We start from the raw sequence: 25,699 nt of genomic DNA on the forward strand, positions 1-25,699 counted from the left end.
GGTACCATTCTAGCACTTCTTTTGTCCACTTACTATTTATTATTTATTTTTTAAAATATATACCAGGAAGGCCTTACAGGTAGCCTCAATGCGCTTTTCTGGCCAATTACAAACATTGCACCCATTTTTTTTATTATACAAATCGCTGAATTACGAGACACTGAAAAACTCGCAAATTAACGAGACATCTACGAATTGTACATAAATTTTATTGTACATCAATCATACTCAAATAGTGGTGATATAGTTGGTAGGAAGGATTTTAGCCAATTTTTTAATCGGGAACCGTTTCAACAATGAAATCAGAAAAATTGGCAAACTCTGATAGGAAACGATCGACCTATAGTCACAAATATCCAAGTCTGACCAGCTGCACTACAGATGTACTTAGAAAAATTCTTTTCAATCGAGGTCAGCTCATGGGATCGAACCCGGCGCCTCTCGGTGTTAAGCAGAAGCTTAACGACCGAGCTATGCTGCTGGCATATCATCCAACACGCTTCCAATCGTCCATCTAACCCCACATATTTCTCTAATTTCATCTACCCATCTTCCCTACGGCCTTCCTTTCACTCTTACATTCTCTCGGGTACCATTCCAGCACTTCTTTTGTCCACTTACTATTTACTATTTATTTTTTTAAATATATACCAGGAAGGCCTTACAGGTAACCCCAATGCGCTTTCCTGGCCAATTACAAACATTGCACCCTTTTTTTTATTATACAAATCGCTGAATTACGAGACACTGAAAAACTCGCAAATTAACGAGACATTTATGAATTGTACATTAATCATACTCAAACAGAAGTGACATAGTAGGTAGGAAGGATTTTAGGCAATTTTTTAATCGGGAACCGTTTCAACAATGAAATCAGAAAAATTGGCAAACTCTGATAGGAAACGATCGACCTATAGTCACAAATATCCAAGTCTGACCAGCTGCACTACAGATGTAATTCTTTTCAATCGAGGTCAGCTCAAGGGAATCGAACCCGGCGTCTCTCGGTATTAAGCAGAAGCTTAACAACCGAGCTATGCTGCTGGCACATCATCCAACACGCTTCCATTCGTCCATCTAACCCCACATATTTCTCTAATTTCATCTACCCATCTTCCCTACGGCCTTCCTTTCACTCTTTTACATTCGCTCGAATACCATTGCAGCAGTTCTTTCGTCCAACACTTACGTCCATTCTTCTACCTACGTGACCTCCCCATTGCCATTTTAATTTCTCCACTATATCCACTACCCTTGTCACACTTACATAGACTTTCATTGAGTTGGGGGGGGGGGAGTGCCTAGAATTGTTGAGATAATTTCAAATTTGTGTCGATTTCAAAAGCGTGACATTACCCTTGGAAGAGTATGTACCCCAGCGAACAGATACAGCTCTACGTCAAGACGGAAAGACAATGGAGAACGTGCCGAGGGTGCATTGCATTGAATGCATTGCATGCACGTGTGTTTTGTGTTGCACAATTTATAATTGCCCGATTGGGCAGCCCCCGGTGTTTTCTCGGCCAATTAGCTTCCGATAAAGGTCCGCTCTCGGCGAAGTGAGCGCTCACTTATTCAGGCCCTCTAAACACTAATTAAGTCCCCGCCGCTGCTACCAGCGTCTCTCTCCCCCACCCCGCCTCTCTCTCGCTCCTTCTCGCTCGCACTTGCAGTGAATCGCGCTGCGCACCAGGCTCGCGCAACACGCGCGTGAAAGGGACGCCACTAGCCCACTCGCGAATCGATTGCTTTTTATATGCAAGCACGAGTGTGCGGCGAGCTTTATCATTATATTACAGGTGCTCATAGCGATTACTAATACATTGTCAGATTTGTTGCACTCTATACGTACGAGTATATCAGCTTTAATTGCCCCATTTTAAAAATTTTGTTATAAGTCAATATAATAACAAAAATATTAAATGGTGAAATTGATCATTTCACGAAATTGTTAAAAAATTATTTCTCAATTCACAATCAGTACGAATCTATAATTTTTTTTTTCATATATCGCGCAGTATATCTTAAATACAGATATTTTTATTTTATTTTATTAATAGTGTTGCGTAGGGGTGGGTGGAGGATCCAAGTAAAAGGCCTTAGTCGTTTCACAGCATTTATTGATGATTAAGGAGATACACGCACTGGCAGTGCTCAGTCCAGAATTACCTGGTACTCTGCTTAGTATCTGAAAAGCCGGACATTTCCGGTAAGGATCGATTTTATTTGAGGTAAATACATACATATGTATGCACGTATATTGTATAGCAAGATAAATAATCGTCGCGCGTTTTTGTTTGGGAGCCCTTCGATCCAGAGTTCTGAACCCTTTCGAAGCCTTTTAAGGTTGGGCCTCAGTTTGGGCATTATACAAAATTCTATTAAATATATAATTTTGGGATATACATACATACATATGAGCATATTTAGTAAAGAGTAAACGTAAAATACTTTTTAATTAATTTAATTTAATTTTATATAATAGCACACATACAGAATAAAAATACAATAAAAGATAAATACAGTAAAATAAAAAAGATACAAATTAAAAAAAATAAAATAAATTCCTATTACTAAGAAACGCATGGTAATGTTGCGTAGGGGTGGGTGGAGGATCCAAATGAAAGGCCAAAGTCGCTTCACAGCATTTATTGAATGATTAAGAAGGTCCACGCACAGCCAGTGCTCAGTCCAGAATTACCTGGTATGACCTTAGTATCTGCTTATAAAGGGCAGGTGGCTCACTGCATCTTCCACATCCGTTTACTTCTCTATTGTTTAGGCACGTACCAGGCAAGCAGTCCCACGCTTTCGCGCTCTCAGTTCTGAAAACTAGCGGGGATGCCACTCGGCCTAATCCAGGGGTCTCCATTGTTCTCCTCGAATGCACTTAAAGCGACGGATAATCCTGATTGTACTTAACCGGCAGCGTATTTTACAGTAGTATAAAAAATACATAAAAATTGTAAATATAAATAAAACAATGAATGTTGGTTTTAGGTTCATTGATAATAGTGCTGATACTAATGTACGTTTGAGGCACGCGTGACATACATTGTTTCAGATTTTTTTATACCTTAGAAATGTGAAGAAACATCCCATGTAATTAATGTAATAAAGATGAATAAAAAATAACTATCGTCTACGTACCGCCTTATAAAGGGTAGATCTCTCAGGACGTCTAATCTGTTTACCTGCTGTATAGTCACGTATTCGGATATGTATTCCCACGACATTGGGTCCCCCCGTACCGATTCTGAGAAAGGACTAATAACGGTCATTGTTTAGCCTAAATGCACTTATAGTCCAGATATAATCCTGGAAGTAAGTGCAAGCACTTAGTTAATCCGATAACAGATATTCGTTGGTCCTAAGTGCAAGCACTTAGTTAAGCCGATAACAGATAACCTTTGAACGGTCACATAGTCTCTGGGATTCTATTGGCTTAATCCGCGGCGTACGTAACAATGGTTTTTGACCATTGTGGCATTACAGGAAGAACCTAATGCGCCACAATGGCCTACATTTAACAAAGATATAAATACAAGTAAAATTAGTTAAAAACAGAAAAATTAAAAAGGAGAAAACATGGTAAAATAAAATAATAATAAAAAAGTAACAAAAGTAAAATAATAATACAATTTAAATAGTACATAAAAAATGTACAAAGGAGAAAGAAAAAGTAAAATAAATAAAACAAAATATGAATAAAAAATAAAATCACAGCGAGACCCAAATGGAAGAGAGTAGATTAAGACTCCAATTATACATCAAATTCCATTTAAGAAAGTAATGATGAGTGCAGGTTACCAGATAAATATGTTAAAATAATATCCGATAATCTACGCTCACCGACGTGGAAAATATCGCATTCAGGGACAGCAGCAACGATTTCATTGAGAAGTCGAATAGCTCTAGGTATAGGAGCCATTCGAAAAAGGACTGTGCGAGCAGGAGGTACAACCATTAAATTATGATATCTACCACGCACATAATTATTAGGTACATAGAGTCCCAACTGTTCCAGCAATAACGGGCATGACGTACTACTACGCAGTAGCTGGAGAACGAAACGAATTAACGAGAAGTTTCTCCGAAGTTCAAGGGAATTATACCCAAGCATGCCCAAAAGGAAAGGAGTAGGATAGAGATATGGGTAATACCCATACTCTTTCTTGTATAGAAAACGTAGAAATCTAATCTAATATTATATAAAATAAAAAATAAAATAAATTAAATATAATTTGGAAAGACACTTTGTATGTATGTATGTATGTAACCGTCGTTCGTTGGGTCGTATATCCGTGACGTCATCGAACAAATAATTCGATTTATTTTTATTCAAAGCATTCGAAGTCCCGGGGGGCAAAGGTGCCGAGGGCGAAGCCGCATTCGCGCCGGGGGCGAAGCCCTAAGGGCGCAGCTAAAGGCACCGGATTCTGGTATACATATAATTTTTTATAAGAGACTTACTATATATGTTTGTTTGTTCGTGACAGTCAATGTAATAAAAGAAAACAAATGAGTATTCAAATAAATTTATATAAATAAAACTATTCAAATAAATTTAATAAAATGTTTAAGCGCTTTATATTACAAATACCGAGCGAAGCCGGGTTATACAGCTACCATATTATATAATACTAGCTGAACCCGGCATGCGTTGCAATGCCAGAATAAGGCATGTAATTCCCGTTCCCGTTTCAAGTGTTGGTTGGAGCTCTATTAACGCCTCTTCAACGCCGTGTCATTATAAAGCAACTGGTAACGTGGTTACCAACGAACACATTGCCTTGACTACACAATGGCGCTTCAAACTTTCGCGTCGGTAAAATCGTTATTACGAATATTATTATTAAGAGTTTTTTTTTCACAGTAATCTTCCCGGACATGCATACAACAAATCCTGAAAGTTCCATCGTAATCAGTTGATTGGTTTAAGAGCCTATACGAGACAGACAGAGAGACATCATCATGTTTCATACAGATTTTTTTGCGATGGCGAAATATAATTTTGTATAGTTCCAAAATAAATCACACGAGGCGCCACTATCTGCTTGGTTCAATTCATGAAATAAGCAACGAACTGCATAGTTCACGAAATCAAACTTGATTAACTTTTAATTCAAAAAATATATACAACATAATATTATACACACATATAAACATTTTATGTATTAAGAGGCATATAATTAAAAATTTCACTACAATTTTAAGACGCAAAGTTTTCACATCGTATTATAATTTTATAACCTGGCGTTTTTACGACACAATTTTCATAACGGACATAAATGAGTCGTCTGTTTTATATAATCCATCAAACTACAATGATGGACATTATTTCAGTGAATCTTTTTGCTAAAGTTCTCCAAACATACATACATACCTACTTTCATAAAATAGTTCTTCAAACATACATAAAACTCTCATACTTTCATACAATAGTTGATCATTATTTTAACCACTATAATATTTTTATCTTTATACATATGTATATTTCTACTATATTTGCATGACAGGTTGCCCCAAGGTGACATATATGCTCAGATTTCTTCTACAAGTACTAAAAATTCTAATACAATTATTATTTACAATACAATAGAGTAATCTATGGACAAACTGGGATACTCAATAATCAATATATTCGATATACACCGAATTATCGAGAATACATTTAAAGAATATGAAGGTTGGATATTTTTAATAACAGTAAGCAACAAAAAATAGCTTTTTTTACTAATCAATCATTACTAAGTTTGGCCCATTAAATTCGAATATGAGAATGATTTTTGAATTGGTTTTGTCTCGTTTATCAGATATAAACGTTTAAAATAGCACAATTTTTGGCTTTTGCATTCTTTAACTCAAAATCTAGTATTGTTAGGACAAAAGTGAGTATTGGAATCAATAGTCATGTGTTTTTTTCTATTGATATTGATTTTTTATTACTTTAAAATACTTTTTAGTAAGCGAATTTTAAAAAGTCACAATTTTACACAGTATATGTAACAACGAGAAAAATTCATTGTCATATTCAGTGGGTCAAACTTAGTATACATTGATCAAAAATTTTTAGATGCTTGAAACTCGAATTCGGGATAAAATGGAAAGGGGGGGGTAGAATGCTGATTTATTGGATCTGTCACTACAATTAAGCCAGATAATGGGCAACTCTAAAACAAGACGGTTGGTCTGGGTTTTAACAACCCAAATCTATATATGCTATTTCATATTTCATGCGAGCTTTATATTTTAATAATAAAGAATTTACTGATCATTTCAAATTCATACATCATGGATGACCGATAAAAATCATTTTTTAGCTGGAAATCTTACGTCAACTATCAATTCCTTTCCAAAACCACCTGTTAATATATCAACGGGTATAATACTGGTAAATTATAAAACGAGATCAAACGCGCTCATCCACACCCGCTATCAAAACCACAACCAACCCTTTAACAAGCAAACACCTTTAATTTGACGTGAAAATATTGAACCTTATCAGTGCCAAAGGGATTCCGGCGAAATTCTATCTGGGTTTTTCCGCACGCAAATTTTCTTTCAAAATCGAAAATTGCCGCGAGGAAAAACTCGAGAACTTTTCATACATAATTAAGCGTCTCCTTTGCATGGGTCGCGGGGCGAAGGCTCACTTTGTGATTCGCTACATAAAATTCAACTCCAAGGGAAAAAGCTCGATAGGGAAAGAGGGAGAGAGGAAAACCTACTAAATTTCCAACGACGAGAAATCTCGACATGTTTACATACACTCTTCGTCTACGTTGAAACACTCATTGCAAAAGAATAATTAAATATGGACATAAACGCGATCAAATAGCCGGCGTGTACTTAGGGGAAGATTCGAGTTGGCCTTTTCTTGTCTCTCTTTTTTTTTTGAGTTTTCTCCGAGCAGTGGTGGTACAGTTGTGTTTGTTGTAATTCACGGCATGCGCCCGGTCAAAATACAGTAAAAAGGCCAGTTATGGTAGGAATCCACGGCTTTTTAACGGTGACCGTTAACCATGGCGCCATAGTCGAGGAACCATAACGGCCGGAGATTGCAAGCGCTAAACCCGAGCGAAATCACCAAACGAATACGTGTCCGACTCTCTTGGCAGCTCGCTCAACCCTTTGACAGCTAAATTTTCAACACAAACGAATAGTTGAATGCATTTAAAACAAGCTATAAGGTCTGCGCATAAATCTAAAGAAGACCAAATGTATGATAGTAGATATAATGCAAACAGACACCGGTGATCTAACGTTGGATGGAGAGGTGTTAGAAAGAGTACGAAGATTGAGATGCTTGTTTGGGGGCGAAGCCTCTGGGGGAGAAAGGCTCCGCGGGCGCAGGCGCCGGATTCATATAATTTCGTATCGTATCGGGCGCAGCCGCCGAGGGCAAAGCCCTAGGGGGCGAAGCCTATGGGGGCGCAGCCACCGAGGGCGAAGCTGTAAGGGGCGAAGCCTCTAAGGGAAAAGGTTCCGGGGGCGCAGGCGCCGGATTCATATAATTTCGTATCGGTATACATATAATTTCGAAAGAGACAGTATATATGTTTGTTTGTTCGTTACAGTCAATTTAATAAAAAAAAAACAAATGAAGGTGGCGCATACAAACAAGCATCTCCAGAATGCCATGGTATGGCCTAAGTACCAGCTTATAAAGGGCAGGTCGCTCACTGCATCTTCCTCGACGCGTTTGTTTTCCTATTGTTATAGTCACGTACCAGATATGCAGTCCCACGCTATCGCGCTGTCAACTCTGAGAACTCTAGCGGGTGTGCCGTTACCGACCACTAAGTCAATTCGAGGGTCTCCATTGTTAGCCGACTGCACTTAAGCCTGGAGATAATCCTCAAAAACCAATTAAAACTTTTCGCATATGCTTTCAATACTATACAAATCTACCGCTAACAGGGTTACAAATATCATACACATATTATATACCAATCAATCCATCAAATGCGCATTTATTTAGTATTAAAATTACGCATAAATTAAGGACCTAGCACCGAGAGGGTTGCAGACAATTTACCATGGTCACGTTCCACATTACGACACAACGAACTTAATATGCAAGATATTCCAAATACGAATATGTATGTACTTCCAGTCCAGTTCGGCACACATTTCATTCGGACTTCTTTTGCATTTTTACATCGCACCTACATATTTTATTTTATTTTTACATAGATACATACATATATACCAGGAAGGCTTGACATGTTGATACCAATGCGCCTTCCTGGACAATTAATTACAAACAATACAGCATTTTATTATTACATACATCACTAAATTTCCAGAAGCTGAAGAACACGAAATAACAATTAATTAATTAATCACAGAATTAATCCATTGAGATTTATATTTTTGTACACAATTTTTACAAATTATACACACAATAAATACAGAAGATTTGTGACAATAGGAAAGATGATTTTTGCCAATTTTGCTGTTGAAGCGTTTCAACAATGATCAGATAACATTGGCAGACTCTGATAAGAAACGATCGATTTAGAGTCACAAATACCCCCAAATCTAACCAGCAGTATGGGGGATCGAAACCACTGATCACTTGATTCTAAACGTACACGCTACCATTAAGCCATACTGCTGGCTACCATGTGTACTTTCGATCTTCGAAATTAATTCCCCGCTGCCACAACGACGCGAACGTTTTGCGAAAGTTATGCAAAGTGAGCCGACCGGTCGGCTTGATTCATTTCGTAATCGGTTTTTACTGTATTTGCTTGTAATACGTACAAGAGAGAGAGACCTCAAACAAGACGTGCTATCTCCGTCTCTGTCTTTCATAGTACGTTCGAGCGAGGCAGACATAGATAATGACGGCCGATCACGTTCGAAGTTGAAACTCGGCGCACAACAATTTGTTCGTCGAGAGATTATTGTATTCCATTACAATTTTCTCTGTGAGAATTTCAGTTGTTTTTTTTTCGAATCGGAAAAGCCACCCGTTCAGTTTGTGGAAATTTGTTTGCCATAGCAAAACTGTATCGCCGTCGAATATCCGGATGAAAATAGAGCGACTTCCGGCGTCGAAGCGTCGAATGACGAACATCCGGGAAATCTCTTACCTGCACACCGGAAATAAGCTCTGGCCATTTGAACCTGTTAACTAAATTTAGATTTTGCTCCATTGAAGATCTTACAAGTGTGTGTGTGACTAGTACCTGTTTACCTATATTCATATTTATGAGGGCTAGATACCAGCGCCTTGTCCATACAAACGTATTACACTTCTCCCTTCCTCAATTATGGCACTAGAGAAATTATTTTTTAATATGCTATGGATATTTACCATAGGCATGTTTCTGTTGTTTTATTTTTTTGATTAGTTATTTTTTATAGGAGCTAGGAGCCGCCAAACATCTATAAAATCACATATTTTTTGCACCCACGAAAATAGTCCAGCGTGCTTATTTAACCGTTGATTTTTAAAAAAAATACGAGCATATAAACATAGAAAATATCTTTCTCATACCGATGATGAAATTTTTTTTAAATTGGTCCAGTTTCGGAGGAGAAGACTGGAGAATACGAATCCTCGATTTTGTCGATTTAAAATACGTATTATCTGTTCGAAGTGCAACTGTCGCATTCACTCAATATATACATTCACTCAATATATACATTCACTCAATATATACATTCACTCAATATATACATTCACTCAATATATACATTCACTCAATATATACATTCACTCAATATATACATTCACTCAATATATACATTCACTCAATATATACATTCACTCAATATATACATTCACTCAATATATACATTCACTCAATATATACATTCACTCAATATATACATTCACTCAATATATACATTCACTCAATATATATACATTCACTCAATATATACATTCACTCAATATATGTATACATTCACTCAATATATACATTCACTCAATATATGTATACATTCACTCAATATATACATTCACTCAATATATACATTCACTCAATATATGTATACATTCACTCAATATATACATTCACTCAATATATACATTCACTCAATATAAACATTCACTCAATATATATATATATATATATATCGAAGAAAGGAACGGCAACAAAATTAAGGTTTCGGGTATACAGCCCTCTTAATTGCATGATGACATTCTCAGAAAACAAATTTTCTTTGGAAAATTTAATATACCCATTGGTTGATTTTCATTATCATTTCAGACTAATTCTAATCTAATGAAAAAAAATTCAATATTGCTTAACCCTTCAACATTCATCCGTCCAAATGCACTCCATCCTTATTTCATACGTCTTTTTATTTCCTCTTCTTTACTGCCGGACATGTCTATTATTTGACCTATGTAAATATAAATAATTATTTACTACTTCTACCATTTTATCATCTAATGAAATGCTATCAGGCATGCGATAACTATTGAACATTAGTTTGGTTTTATCTACGTTATTTTTTAATCCCACTTTACTACTTTCCCTGTCCAGCTGTGTTAGTCTGTTAACCCTTTGAATGCTGACCAGCGCTGATCGGCGTTTTGCCAACAGGTCTGTGAATCTGAAATACGCCGATAGGCGTTGTATTTTGAGTATGTAAAAAATAAACAAGAATACTACCCGCTAAAGCCTTTCCAGGTAGCATTGAAAAAAAAATGTATTGAACATTGGTCATGTAATCTGTGTCAATGTTTATAAAGACTGGTTAACACCGGAATTTCTGAATTTATAACCATAGCAGAATTTCTCGATGGAAATCCCTAACTACTGAGTATTATAGATTGTGGCTTGTGAGCATTACATTGTAACAACAATGAAGAAGATTGAACTAGTTTTGGAAAAATACATTCCTTAATAGACTTCGTTTGTATATTTTATATTTTTGCAAGATATATTAGAGAGTATAAACACACCTTTACAAAACTCGAAATCCTCGGCGGTAGTTATCTACGGTTTGTTTGGATTAGCTACAATTTTTATACCTGCTTTCTATTGGATTTCTAAATAATTCTATTTGGAAATGTTGGCGAAATTTTCAGCGTGGCGGGCTTTTAAACAGAAAAGGCGTCAGCACTCAATGGGTTAAATGACATTATTCACCTGAGATTTAATTTAATTATTTACGATTCAATCTTGGCTAACATTTTTAGGAATAGTAACCCACATACAGTTATCTAGTCCACAAAAAAAATTTTTTTTTTCATTTACCGGTAAATACCGGAAGTAGAAAGATTCATTTACCGTTTATCGGTTTATTGAATTTGACGATAATTTGCAATCCCTAATGGCTACGTATTATACAATGTAGTAGATGATAAAATCAGCATTCGCTGTCAGGAGGCGGTCTGAATCTGAAGAGCTATAGAAAGTACATATGTATATGTATGATATAATATATCATATATATATAAAGACGGTAATCTGTGTGTGTGTGTGTGTGTGTGTGTGTGGGTGTGTATGTGTGTGTGTGTCCTAACTCTCGCCGAACATAATGAATGAATCGATAAAAATCGATAAATTCATTTTTCGACTAGACGACTTTGTCGCGACTCGAACCGATCACCCCAAATAGCCTGAATATAGGTCTAAATTGAGCTAATGGTCACGAACATCACGCCAAATCCAATTCTTCATTTCGCCTCTTTTTTTAAACATTAATTGAAATATTCCTTCTCGCCATATAAAAGAGGTTTTGTACCATTTTTTTTATATATTTATTTTTAATTAAATTTAAATTATTTATATTTTGACGATATTCGAGAAAAAAATTGATTTCATTCACCGCGGGCGCCGGGAATCGAACCTCGGACCCTCGAACCTCGATCCAAACGCGATGTTCTCACGAGCCATATCCTCGCCCAGAATACGTGTTGTAAATACACATAATATGTATATGCGCGTAATTTGTTATATTTAATAATAATATTCAACGTTACGAGGTCAATGACCGTTTGTGTATAATCGGAAAATATTACATTTTGTTAACTTAAATCAACATTTTGTTAACGTTAACTTTAAGAATTGAACATTATTACAAATAAAGAATTGAAAACTATCTATGAGAGTCTACGAAAATAACGGTTCCGGTTCCGGATTTTTTTTTTTAGTTTTATACGGGTATATAATAATTTTATACCCATGCGATGATATTTCATCGGGCTATTCACTAGTATGTAAATATATATAAATATAATATATATAATCATCGAATTTTTCCGGACCCCGTAGACATTCGCTAAGCAAACAAACCGGCCCCATTCGCTGACCGTATCGCGAGCAAATATTTTCAATGTGATTGTTTTCAAAACCCACATACACCGTGACTTACACCATCGCAAACATTCATCGGGGGGTGGTATCGGGTGGGGGGGTGAGAGGTGCGTCAAATATAGAAGCGCGAAATTAAAATTAGCCGGCTAGCGAGAGCCCGCCAACGCGCCAGTCAACCTTGCTCATGGCGTGACGTCACGAGCCTATGACGTATAACGCGTCATCCTGGACGTGACGTAGCTCAGTCGTGTCGTCATGGCGGTGACGTCACGTCACTCGACGCGGCTCGGCGTCACGTAGAGGGGCAATATTGCGATCCGGTTTCACGGTGCGCGACGACACCGCGAGCTTTCGTTCGTTCTCTAGTACATTCTGGTACAACGGCTTCCAGCATTTTTGAACTTCTTGTACTTTTGTATTTTGTACATCTTTACACCCATTTTCAAAACTTGTTCTCATATTAGATTTCCTATTATGCTCATAAATACTCGTTTAAAAAAAGTTGTTAGTAAAACGTTTCCCAACCTATTCTTAACTCGGTTCGGTGATTAATTACACTGTTCGACAAATGACGACTTTTTTTTTGGTTCAGAGACGAGATATGACTTTTCTTATAGATCTATGCCCAGTGAACACGAATCTGGTAATAAAAAATGTTGATTGGCTCAAGATTCGGAGATATATATGTTTTTAAATCGCGCGATTTTTCTATATCTTGGTGTTGTTCGGTCGATGTCTCAAAATCTGTCAATTTCCTGTTTTCTATAGTCGGGTATTTTATCTTTCATTTGTAGTACTTTTTAGCTTTCAAATATCTCTAAGTAGTCGTCCAGTTCAAATCAAAAGTCAAAAGTACGTATTTTCACTTGGAACTTTTTCCCACTGTTAATACAATGTTAATAATTTTTACAATGGGCGATGTTGTAACATGTGGCGTGAACTATGTGTCAATGCAATTGATCGTATTGAGAAAAGATTTTCATCCTTAGAGCAGTTAATACGAGGCTTGAATTCTCCTGTACTCATTAGAAGTGTTGTGCCTTCTCCTTCTGTTTCTCTCGTTGCTGATGCAGCCGTGAAGATGGGCAAAAAGAAAAGAAATAGACGTAAATCTGGTCTGCGAATTAATCATGAAAAACCTGGACAACCCGCATTACCTGACCGACCTTCGGCTGAACAACCTCCACTTAGACGTAAATTTGAGGTGGGAACAGCAGCTTCTGGAATTATTGTTTCCGTCAAAAGGAATGTCAATATACATATATGGAAGCTCTCATTGGACACTTCGTGTGACGAGGTTTTGACTCACGTTAGTGCCATCTGTGGATTAAAGGATGGCATTGTGGTTTCCCCTCTTAATGCACGAGGATATTATTTAAGGTATCTGTTCCTGCTTCTGTCGCTGGCCTGTTATTTTCTGCTGGTTCTTGGCCTGCTGGTGTTCATTTTGGTAGATTTAAAGATTGGGGAATGAGCATTAAGAATATAAAATCGAATACTAATACTACTTCTATGTCTGCCACTGACGTTGTTTCATCATTAGAGCTGCGCCCAAGTGTTTCATTTGCTGATGTTTGTACGGGAGCTGCTAGATGTTTGAAGCCTGATATTAAAACTACGTCTGCAAGTATTAGTGAATCTTCTATGGAAACGGTCGCAGTGACGTCGATGTTTGCCTCTTCTCCTACATCTGCCTGCTCAAATGGTCCTGATAGTCGTGATTCTGTTGTGACTGTGTTGGCTTCTTCTTCTGCTTCCTCTTCCGTTTCGTCTCCATTGGCTCAACCTCCGTTGGCTCAATCAAAACTGCCATTTCTTGTCTCAAAGAAAGTCACGCGCCAAACTGGGAGACCGAAAATTGGTAATTTATTACCAAAATGCACGAGGTCTCAGGACAAAGCTGGCTGCGTTTAATTCAGCCGTTTCTACTACATATTTGTGATGATATGGTAGCACTAACGGAAACATGGTTGACTTCATCATTTTTTGATGCTGAACTTTTTGATTCTTCCTGGAGGCTGCATCGTCGCGATAGAGTAGATCGACGTGGTGGTGGTGTATTATTTGCTTGTCGTGATTGGTTTTGGTCAGTCCGGATGACATATTTTGAAACTCTATCTGGTGAGGACTTATGGAATTCATAACTTGAAAATCATAATCGAGAAAGAATATTACGAAATACAAAAACCTTGTAAACATAGAATGAATTCAAGACGATAAACGATATATAATAATAATAATTATTATTTTTAGTTATTTGTGTATATATATGTTTTGTTTTTGTTATGTCTAATTTATTATTTTGTTTCATGTCTTTTCTGTTATATTTTTGACCATTGTGGCGCATTAGGAATTCCTGTAATGCTACAACGGTCCAAACTTTAAATAAATAAATACTATTTTATATTGAGTATTTTCTATTGAAACATGTTTATTGGGATAGTTTTCTGGCCACACTGTTTTTTGTTTTCGTTTAAAAGGGTTAATTGGAAGTGTGCTGAATTTTAAATCGGTAAAATTGCGAGCTAAAATCTCGTACTAGTATTTACTCGTATTTACACGAATCTGAATTGAATTAATAGGGATAATATATTAAATTGTCTTTATATGAGAATTAAATAAAATTCAACTTAGAAAAATCATATTTCGACTATTCTTGTGGATTAATAACAAAAATTCGTTTATTTTATCGAGGTTAGCCAGTTATCAATAGAATTTTTGTAATACTAATCCAATAACTCGAGTACCACGTAGAAAAATAAACATTTCCAAAAATTTTATTAATATATACATATGTATGTATTACGCTGCTGGAGAGATCTGGATAGTTATTAAAATCCAGATCATCCCCCCACTCCCCCCCCCCCTTTCCGTTTCTCGTGAATTGGTCGCAAAACCGAATTTATTGATTGTTAATAATATATCTTTATATATTATTAACAATCAATAAATTATATCTTTATAACCATTGCAGTCGGTTTATCATAGACCAACAGCATGGTTTTCGTTCAGCACGCTCTACGACTACTAATCTTTTGTCTTTCACAAACTTCATTACTAAATCGCTAGATGCAGGGCATCAAGTTGATGTGATCTATACCGATTTTGCTAAAGCTTTTGATAAGGTTGATCATTCAATACTTATTAAGAAATTGGCCAATTTTGGTCTATCGGATAATCTTACTGATTTTTTTACTTCTTATTTAAGTAATCGTCGTCAGTTTGTTTGTTTTGATGGCCATTTCTCTGATGTATACCTCACATCTTCTGGCGTGCCCCAAGGCTCTAATTTGGGACCTTTACTGTTTCTAATATATGTGAATGATATTGGCTCGGTACTTTCAGATTCAAATTTTTTACTATATGCTGATGACCTCAAGTTATTCATGAAAATTGATAGTGTTTCTGACTGTGAGGTCCTTCAGAGTAATTTGAACTCTTTATGGTGCTGGGCGACTAATAATCATTTACCTCTTAGCGTTAGTAAATGCAATATTATGTCTTTTTCTCGGTCTTCTAACCCCACCTTATATCAGTATAATCTTGGTGGAACTCCACTGTGTAGAACATTATCCAAAAAAGACCTTGGCGTTACGTTTGAGAGCAGATGGAAGTTTGGTATCCATATTTCCAATATGTGCAATAAAGCTTCAAAGATGCTGGGTTTCGTTTTACGTAATGCTCACAATTTCAATAATTTAAGAGTTTTGCGTCTTCTTTATAACGCATTGGTCCGAAGCATTTTGGAATCTGATGCCATTATATGGAGTCCCAGTGAATTAACTCACTCTCTAAAAATTGAAAGAGTTCAAAGGAAGTTCCTCCGCTATCTATATATGAGGGAGTTTGGATACTACCCTCAACTGTTTCCTAGTGCTTTTGTGCAAGGTTCTGTTGGCTATACTTCCCTATCTCATCGGCGGGATATGCATCTTGTGTGTCATTTCTTCAAATTATTAAGAGGTGATATTTACAACCCAACTATATTGGAAGAAATGAAATTTTGGGTTCCATCTCGCCTCATTGATTATCGATTGCGTCCATTGTTCCAAACTATTAAAGCAAGAACTAATGTTCTTGCTTTTTCACCAATCGCTCGAGTCTTACGCTGCTTGAATTTGGTCAGCAATCACATTGATATTTTCAATATTTCACCGGATAATCTATCCGTATTTTTACTGTTTTTTACTTTTAATTCAATTTAAACTATTTATATATGTGTTTTTTTTTTTTTTGTGTATTATTTTCATTTTTGATTTTTCAATTTATTAATTCTCAATTTTTCAATTTTTAATTTTTATGTACAATTTTTTAAATGTTTTATTTTATTTGTTTTTCTATTATTGTTGTTTTATTTTTTCTTATGTATTTGATCTTTTATGTATTGTCTGGCCACAGTGTCATATTGGGGTGACCTGTAAAGACTCTGTGGTATACTTGTATATTAAAATAAATAAATAAATATGTTTATCTACATTGTAGGCTGTACTGTAAGCTTGGCCATAGATGTCAATTTGAAAAAACATTAATATTTTAATGCTGATTTAAGGCTGATTTCAATAGTTGATACCATAATATTTTATTCATAAATATTCCATTGCACTTTATATGAACATACATATGTATTATATTGTATGTATGTATGTATGTTCTTCAGACAATTGTTTCCCAGCTAATTCTCAACCCACTTGACACAAGTACATGCATACACGCGTACTTTATATACATAAGCACATGAAGGATATATTCCAGTGGTGCAGTCGTTCGCACATGATCATCTTTGAATAATACATTTGTAAGCTTTTAGCCTCGGCTTGCAAATCTCCGCGAAATAAAATATACATAAACATAAAGGAGGAGAAGACAAGTCGCAGACTCGAAGCTTTCGCGTTGCGGAACAAATCGACTATTTGATCGGTAATAAGTACAGTTGAATTTTGTAAGAGGATCCCTTTCAAAAAAAAAAAAAAAAAAAAAAATATATATATATATATATATATATATATATATATATATATATATATATATATATATATATATATATATATAATATATATAATATATAATATATATAATATAATATATATATATATATATATATATATATATATATATATATATATATATATATATATATATAAACATATATGTACATATGTATGTACGTATATATTTTAGCATATTTATTTATAATTTTAATATTTATTAAATTTTCGTTTTCATTATTTTCATATAAGTTAATCAATCGAGTACGACGCAATATACATATTACATGTATTTGGTATACATATTTGCAATATTTATTTCTTACAGATTTAAACTAATTTTATGACAATAAAAAATGCAATAAATTCATAAAATATTTATTTGAAAAAATAGCATCATGAAAGAAATATTTAATTAAATATTACTTTCATGATATTTAATTAAATATTCTAAAAATAATTAAGTTCAGGATAATATCGATTTTTTATAAGAGTTATTTATAAAATTATTAGAAAAACTTTTTTTTTAATAAAAAAATAATCTTTTAAAAAATTCCAGTTTGATTTATTACTTTTGATTCCTTAACATTTTTTAAAAATTAATTGAAAACTTTTCAAAAATGATATGAAAAAATATTTGTGTACTTGACTAATGCAAACAGACAACGGTGATCTAACGTTAGATGGAGAGGTGTTAGAAAGAGTAAAAAGATTCAAATACCTGTACGTACCTTATTTTTTTCCGACTAAAACCTAGTACAGTATTCTCAAGAATTTTTCTACGATATATGTGTATGTAAAAATAAAAATTTAATAACTATTATTCTTATTCAAGGTATTGAGCTCAAACTGATACGATTTTTATGCATACATATCTAATAAAATAAGCTTGTCAGAAGCCTAGTCGAAACATTGATCTCCTGCCGTGAACGTATGTATTTCAAATTCGAGGAAAACTCTCAGGAAAATACGCATTTGCCGTAGCCTATTATTAGAGCTTTTGTTTGCAATATTTGATAAACTGACTATTTTGGTCTTGGATACCGTACACAAATGTGTGTGTGTGTGTGTGTGTGTGTGTGTGTGTGTGTGTGTGTGTGTGTGTGTGTGTGTGTGTGTGTGTGTGTGTGTGTGTGTGTGTGTGTGTGTGTGTGGCAAAGATTCGCCGAACTGGTTTTTGCCGAAACTCGCTTTAAGCAAACAATGAAAAACAAAAAAAAATCCATTTTAAACCCGACCCGTTAACACGTGCGAGGTAAACTCTACTTTATATCATTTTATTAACACTGGTCCTATTCGAATACAATACTTCCTGTTACAATGTTGTGGCTCAAATTCAAGGTTGCCTTAATGTCGACTAGATTTTTAGCACGCGCCATTCTAGCGGAAACATACCTAAATTTAAGTCTGTGACTTGTTTCAATAGGGGTCAATGCCAGATGTGTTTGTCTAGTTTCGATTAATCAATGTTTGGTGATTGATATTTGAGGCCAAAACTTCATATTTTCCTTGGATATTTGTAGAGGTTTATTTATATACGAAAACATTATCAATATTTTTTATTATTACTAAATTATGTTCACTACACATGTTATATATATTTTAATAGCTACTGATCTACTGATCATTTTCTATTTTACAATTTTAATTTAATTTTGTTAGTAATCATAGTATTATATTATTCTAATGTTAATGTACAGCATAATAGGAAAAAGAGCTCAAAAGCCTATTTACAATTCTTATAAATGCTCATAATACATACATATACATCTAATACATAATATTAATCAAAGACTCTCTAAAGTCGATGACCAAAAGCAAATTGCGTTTAGGTAATATGTGTTTATACCTGAAGGGTATAGACAAGATTATAGAATATAAAATACATATATAAATTTCATTTTACTTTAATTTAACTACGTCATACTTTTATTACGCCATACTTTTACTATAATATTATGTTTAAAATATAATTAATTTTTTTACCAATTGACCCAGTGATCATTATCTTTATGTATTGTACACATATTTTTTTCCTGATATTAAATATTATTTTATTTTAATGTTTCTGTTTAAGGCATAATAGGAAGAAAAGCTTAAAAATCTATTGTAGTTGTATTGTTTTTTATATGTGACGTATTTCAAACGGTTCCCGGAAAGATGCACTAAATCGCACTGAATAGTAGCGCAGTTTCGATTCCTAATTTTCAAAGGCGCTCAAAAAGAACTTACGCAATAGAATTCCACAAAAAAAGGTTAGCACCCTCGAATAACATACAAATACCCCTTGACGCTTTTTTGTGGAATTCTATTGCGTTAGTCCTCCTTGAGCACCTTTGATAGTTCGGATGTCTCGAGAGTGCAACTATCTCGAGTGCATTTTTCCGGTCACCATTCCAAACACCTATCATTACAGACCATTTAATTTTTTAATTACATATAACAAGATTTAATGTTAATTGTAACATTAAAACCGCGACCGATTTAATAACATTATCAAAGCAAATTTTTAAGAAAACCTTCAAAAAATTTATTTGTTAATTGTTTTTATATATGGTTAAATAAATGTTGCACCAAATTATTGCAAAAACATAATGTTTCATTATAAAAAATACATAATTACTTTTGCTTATGATATGTCGTATAGTTTTTATATGTTTTTGAATTACTAATGAAGTATTATATGTACCTAATGTAGCGTCACGCTTTCATTATATATATTGTTTGTTAATTCGTAACATGATTATTTGAATCAATTTACCTTTAAAATTCAGATAATCTTTTACATAAAATTGTTCACTTTAAAATAAAATAACCAATTTTGATTTATATTAAACGCCTGTTTATAATTAAAGCGTTCGACCAAAAGATACTTGACAAAACGACCGTGAGAAGACCTTTATGCGGCGTCAACGTCTCGTCCACCCACTCTAGATGCTTATTTTTAGCTCATTCCGGTTCTAGATATTGTTTTATTTAGGCTCGAGTGGAGGCCGATATAAACCCTGTAGAATGTTACATTTTTCACCTGCGTAGAAAACGGATATTTCAAGAGGATATTTTACGGCTTAAATTATTAAGAGTACAATTTCCCAACCGACCGGGAATAGAAAAGCATCGCGCCCTCTCATTTTCCGGAACGCCGGCGATAATTTCATTGTGTCTTATAATATTATCGAATCGCTGGAGAGTTTAACAGATTTGTGAGTGGGTTCTTGGTATTTTCGTTTTGTTTTATGCATGCTCATAGTTCGAGTCGAATCTGCGGAAAGCATCGTTTCGCAAAACGGATTATTGATGACTTGAAGAGGAGCGCCACTAGACCGGGATTGCGAGACTATTATTATTAGCATTCTGTTGTAAATTTTGTACACGTGCTTATCGAAAATTTTCCCCGAAGAAAATTCAGGTCAAGAACCATCCATTTGCGTTTGACTCAATTTTCCTATCGTTGCTCCATAAATTCGATAAAACTAAAATTTACAACGTTGTTTTGACCGAATCGACACAAAATTTTTGGAACACGCGTGCACTTGATAAAGAGTGAATTGCCCGACGTTTTAAAGGCATATTTTATTTTATATACCAGGAAAACCTAACAGGTAAGCCCCAGTGCGCCTTACTGATGAATTACAAACAATGCAGCATTTTTATTACATATGTAAGTCGCTGAATTACGAGACATTGAAAAACTCGAAGTTAACGAGACATCTATGAATTTAAGCTTATACATAATTTTTTATTGTACATAAATCATACTCAAATAGTGGTGACGTAGTGGGTTCCTAGGATGGTTTTTAGCCAATTTAATGGAGGAACCGTTTCAACAACCCTTCGATTTTATCGAAACTTAAATTTTGAGTGCCTGAATGCGGTAGAGCTTTGCGTCATCATCTGCTTTTCCAACCTATTGCTGCTAAAACGTCTGCTTTCAATAACTCGTCTCTTGTAAAGGCTATCCAGTTTGTGATAGATGAGCATTTGAACCTGTTTCGTTGGGGTTTGGTGCAAACGATCGACAAGCGCCAGACAGACTGAACCACAGATTAACTGGATGGCTGCTTTAAACGCAATTCTCGACTTGACGAATGATAGATTGCACATCAGATGACGAGTAACATTTCGATGTGCACAGATGCAATTATTAAAATGGTAATTATTAAAATTGAGTTGGATTTTTCTGGCGAGTTTAACCGCTTAGACGCCCAGCCGACGCGCTGAGCGTATAATAGATACTGCTGTTTGCGCCCATAAGGCGCTTTGAGCAGCTAAGCGGTTAATAAGGCAAAATTCGGAACTAAAGTTTCAGAAGCACAGAACGTATACAGGGCAGGTATGTCGGGACTTCGGGTAGATTTCGCTTAGTGTAAGTGCGAGCAGTGCGCACGCATAAGGTACACGTGTCGTTAATCTGTGGTTCAGTCTGTCTGGCGCTTGTCATGTTGATGAACTGGTCAGTTTCATGAAATTCAACACGAGTCTATTTGAATGAGATGAATGATTGCTAATTTGTTCTTTATCCATTTATAGTGTATTTATTATAAGAACATATCAAATCAAATAAAATAAATTGGCAAACTCTGATAGGAAACGATTGACTTGGAGTTACAAATATCCAAGTCTGACCAGCATAATTACAGATAATACACTCGGAATAAATTATTTTCAATCTAGATCAACTCACGGCATCAAACCCGGTGACTTCTCGGTGCTAGGCAAAAGCCCAACCAGCCATGCTGCTGGCTATGAAAATTAACAAGTAAAATATCGAACATTTTGTAGTATGTATATGGTGTAAGTTAGGTTACACAATAAGATAGTATGCCAAATTTCATATTTCTGAATTTCAATTTACAGATTTGCATAGCGAATAAAATTCTTAAATTCATCTTTTATAAATTTAAGAAAAATTAATGAATTGCTTAGTATTATTCAAGCGAGTGAAAGTTGATTCAAATTTTCAGTCACAGCATCATAAGATGATTGAAAAATGTAAATTTTCATATTTGACAAACAAACATTCATCTTATATGTAGTACATTGCTTATAATCAAAGTATATGTATATGTAAGAATTTTTTCATTTCAACAATGGAATTTATTCACAAGAAAACACTTATATAATTCTTCTAATAATTGAATAAAATTATTCAACATTTGGTTGTTTAAATCGACATAGTCATAATTTTCTCATTTCATTTAATCAAAGCTATAAACACGAGCTTACAACTATCTAATATTTAAATTGCTATTGATTTTATTCACAATCAATGAATATATTATATGTACATGAACTAAAGCGCATATAATCTCCATTCTAATTATATTATATGTATGTAACACGAAAGTTAAATATCTACAATTGAAGATAAATGAAAATATACCGATGTACATATCAGTGGCGGGCGGTGACTTTTCAAACAAGGGATGCTGTCCCTTGTTTGAAAAAAAAAACCGACCAATTTATTTTTTAAAATTTAATTTTATTCTTCGTTCCTTTTTACAAAATTCATCGATAACCGCATCATAGAATTTTTTATTGTTTTTTAAATTTGACATTATTTTCTTTTCGATTGCAATTAAAGCAAGACCAGAGAGTCTTTCTTCACTTTGACTACTTCTGGTGAACGTTTTAATTCTTTTCATAGTCGAAAATGATCGTTCAGCCGATGCGCTCGTGGAAGGTATCGTACAAATTAATTGTATTAAACTAAATACTTGTTCCAAAACGTCTATTAGATCATCTTTCACAATTAATTCCTTTACGTCATTTATAGATTTCAAATGGAAATCTTGCGTTGAGTACATGTAAATTAATTCGCTTTTTAATTTCATAAAATCAAAGTATTTTCCATAAGTTAAGTGGAGTGATTTAAAAAGGAAATCTGGAAAATTATTTTCATATTCTTTAAATTTTTTGACGTTAAAAAATTCGAGAAATTTTAAATTTTCGATATCTCGAAATCGATTGGTTGTATTTACTGAAAGAGTTTCTAAAATTTCAGAATAGTGAAGTTTATACGTTGTTTTCACATCTTCTTCACATTCAGCATATTTTCTTTTTCTATTAAAATTTTTAGTTATTACTTTGTTCCACAATGAATCAAAATCGTCTTTTTTGTTATCTAAATATTTTACAAATTTTTTAATTTCACTTACGCAATACGATATGTCAAAGGTTTTTTTTTGTAAAATTTCAAATAAAAAATCTGCCGAATTAAATATTGCAGAAAATAAATGCAAATTGAAATTGAATTCAAACTCTTTTAAATAACGATGAAGGACTTCAGCATTTATGACAGCATCAGTATCCCATTCGTCTTCATCATTAATTATTTGATTAAATATTTCCATTAATTCTGTTTGATATTCTAATATCATATTTAAAATTTTGCTATTGTAGTTCCATCGTGTAGGGGCAGCAGTGGGAAATCGTTTTTTTATTTGACAATCGAGAAGGGAAATTCTTCTTGAAGACTTACAAAAAAAAGTTGAAAATGACAACATACGGCTGAAAAAACGTTTGCATCCGGATATATGTTTAACAGATTGCGACAAAACTAAATTCAATCTGTGAGCGTAACAATGGACAAATAAAGAATTAGGACAAATATCTCGAATTTTTCGTTGCACTCCATTATGCTCCCCGGACATTACAGCCGCTCCATCGTACGTTTGTGCAATTAATTTGTCCAAACAACCAAATTCTTCCAAGGTCTCACGTATGTGCTGAAAAAGAGCATTAGCTGTTCTATTGGGACTAACATCGACAAATCCAACAAATCTCTCCTGAATTTCATTGTTTTCATCTACATATCTAAAAATAGTAGATAGCTGAGCTTTGCGACTGATATCTGTAGATTCGTCCACAATTATGGAAACAAATTTTGATGCACGTATTTCAGTTTTAATCTCATCTAGCAAGACTTTTGATATTGCGGATACCAAGTCATTTTGTATATGGTTCGATAGTCCAGTAAACACCGTAGAGTTATCTAAATGAGTTTTCAATTTTATGTCTGATTCACTCAACAGATACAGCAACTCAATATAATTCCCTCTATTTTCCGATTCCTGGTGTTCAAAATGTCCTCGTAAAGGTTGTTCTTGTTTTGCTAAAAAACAGATCGCGCTTATTAATTTCGACAAAATGTATCTATTTGCAGTAACTTCTTTGTTGTGCATTTCAATATTTGCTTTAAATTGAGCACTTAAAAAATTTTCTATACGAGGTCCCTTTCCAAATTTTTTAAATTGAGCAGCAGAACATATGTGAGCTTGAGAACATTCATGTCTCTTGCGCGATTTACTTAAATTGTTTAGGTCAGAAAATCCAAATTTACTCCAGACATTCACTTCTTGAGAAAATAAAATACATGGCCAACAGAATAATTTCGTTAAGTGAGCACATCCACAAATCCATGAAATTTTTTCGTATGTTTCTGTGTTAAAATACCTTTTAAATGTTTTTGTTTTAGACTGAATATTTAATATTGGTGTGGGTTTGGGGCTCTTAACAATAATCTCCTTTTCATTAAATGGGAGAGAAGCAAATCTTCTTTTCAGCACATTTTCAATTAAACAATTGCAATTATTATTGATCTCGACGACAAGTCCACTCTCATTGTTATTTTCGATATCCATATTAAAGGCAATAATGAAAACTCGTAAGTAGTGGAACAGTAAACTAAAAATAAAGTTAGACGAAACTAATTTAAATGAAAACTTAATTCAAAAGTAAAAAATAACCAACTTACAGTATAAATGATTAACTTCGTCTAAAGAAATGAATCGGCTAGCTTTTTGATAAATAACTTGGGGCGTAGCGTGCGGAAATATCGATCAACAGCGGCTTCCAAGTGAAACTCAATAGATAAGCAAACAGAGAAACCGAATCCACCGTAGAGGTTAAACAAGTGTCAACGCGTCCGCGCGAATATGACAGCCTCATAGTGCGCATGCGCAAATGGGATCGGTCCGAACTCCGAATCCATGACGCGCGCGCACTTCACTCAGCGTCTACTCGCCAGCGTCACTCGCCTGTGGCCGGCCTATGCGAATCCTTAATAAAAATTATCAAAAGATCCTATATAATGCATCATGTAACAAAAAACACGTGATATGTGAAATATATATCATATACTACATCATAATCACGTACATCACTAAGAATACATCGAAGCGAAATTCAAATATTTATTAAAAATACTCTTGGCTTTTTAAAGTTATAGGGGATGCGCCGCATCCACCGCATCCATGGACCGCACGCCACTGGTACATATGTATATCGAAATTACAGGAAAAAATTCAAACTAAAATCAGTAAATAAATATGGTAATCGATTTTTGGGCGTGATAACAAACATCATTATATTTTTCTACATCCGTATATTTATGTATCATCATTTTCATCCATTATATGTATTTCA

The 25,699-nt window shown here is 34.4% G+C and overlaps 1 protein-coding gene across 1 annotated transcript in view; it reads right to left on the minus strand.

Annotated features, from left to right (window-relative positions):
- LOC143912679 (zinc finger MYM-type protein 1-like) overlaps positions 1-25,240 on the minus strand; it is a 201,235-nt gene extending 175,995 nt beyond the window's left edge. Inside the window, exons 1-2 of the mRNA XM_077431975.1 lie at positions 25,029-25,240; positions 23,194-24,958 (exon numbers count right to left, since the gene is read on the minus strand). Coding sequence (XP_077288101.1) covers positions 23,194-24,915 — 1,722 coding nt within the window. The 5' untranslated portion in view covers positions 24,916-24,958; positions 25,029-25,240. The remainder of the gene's footprint in view (positions 1-23,193; positions 24,959-25,028) is intronic.
- Between the last annotated feature and the right edge of the window lie 459 nt (positions 25,241-25,699).

The sequence above is a fragment of the Arctopsyche grandis genome, chromosome 6 (assembly GCF_051622035.1).
Source record: "Arctopsyche grandis isolate Sample6627 chromosome 6, ASM5162203v2, whole genome shotgun sequence".
Lineage (NCBI taxonomy): Eukaryota > Metazoa > Arthropoda > Insecta > Trichoptera > Hydropsychidae > Arctopsyche > Arctopsyche grandis.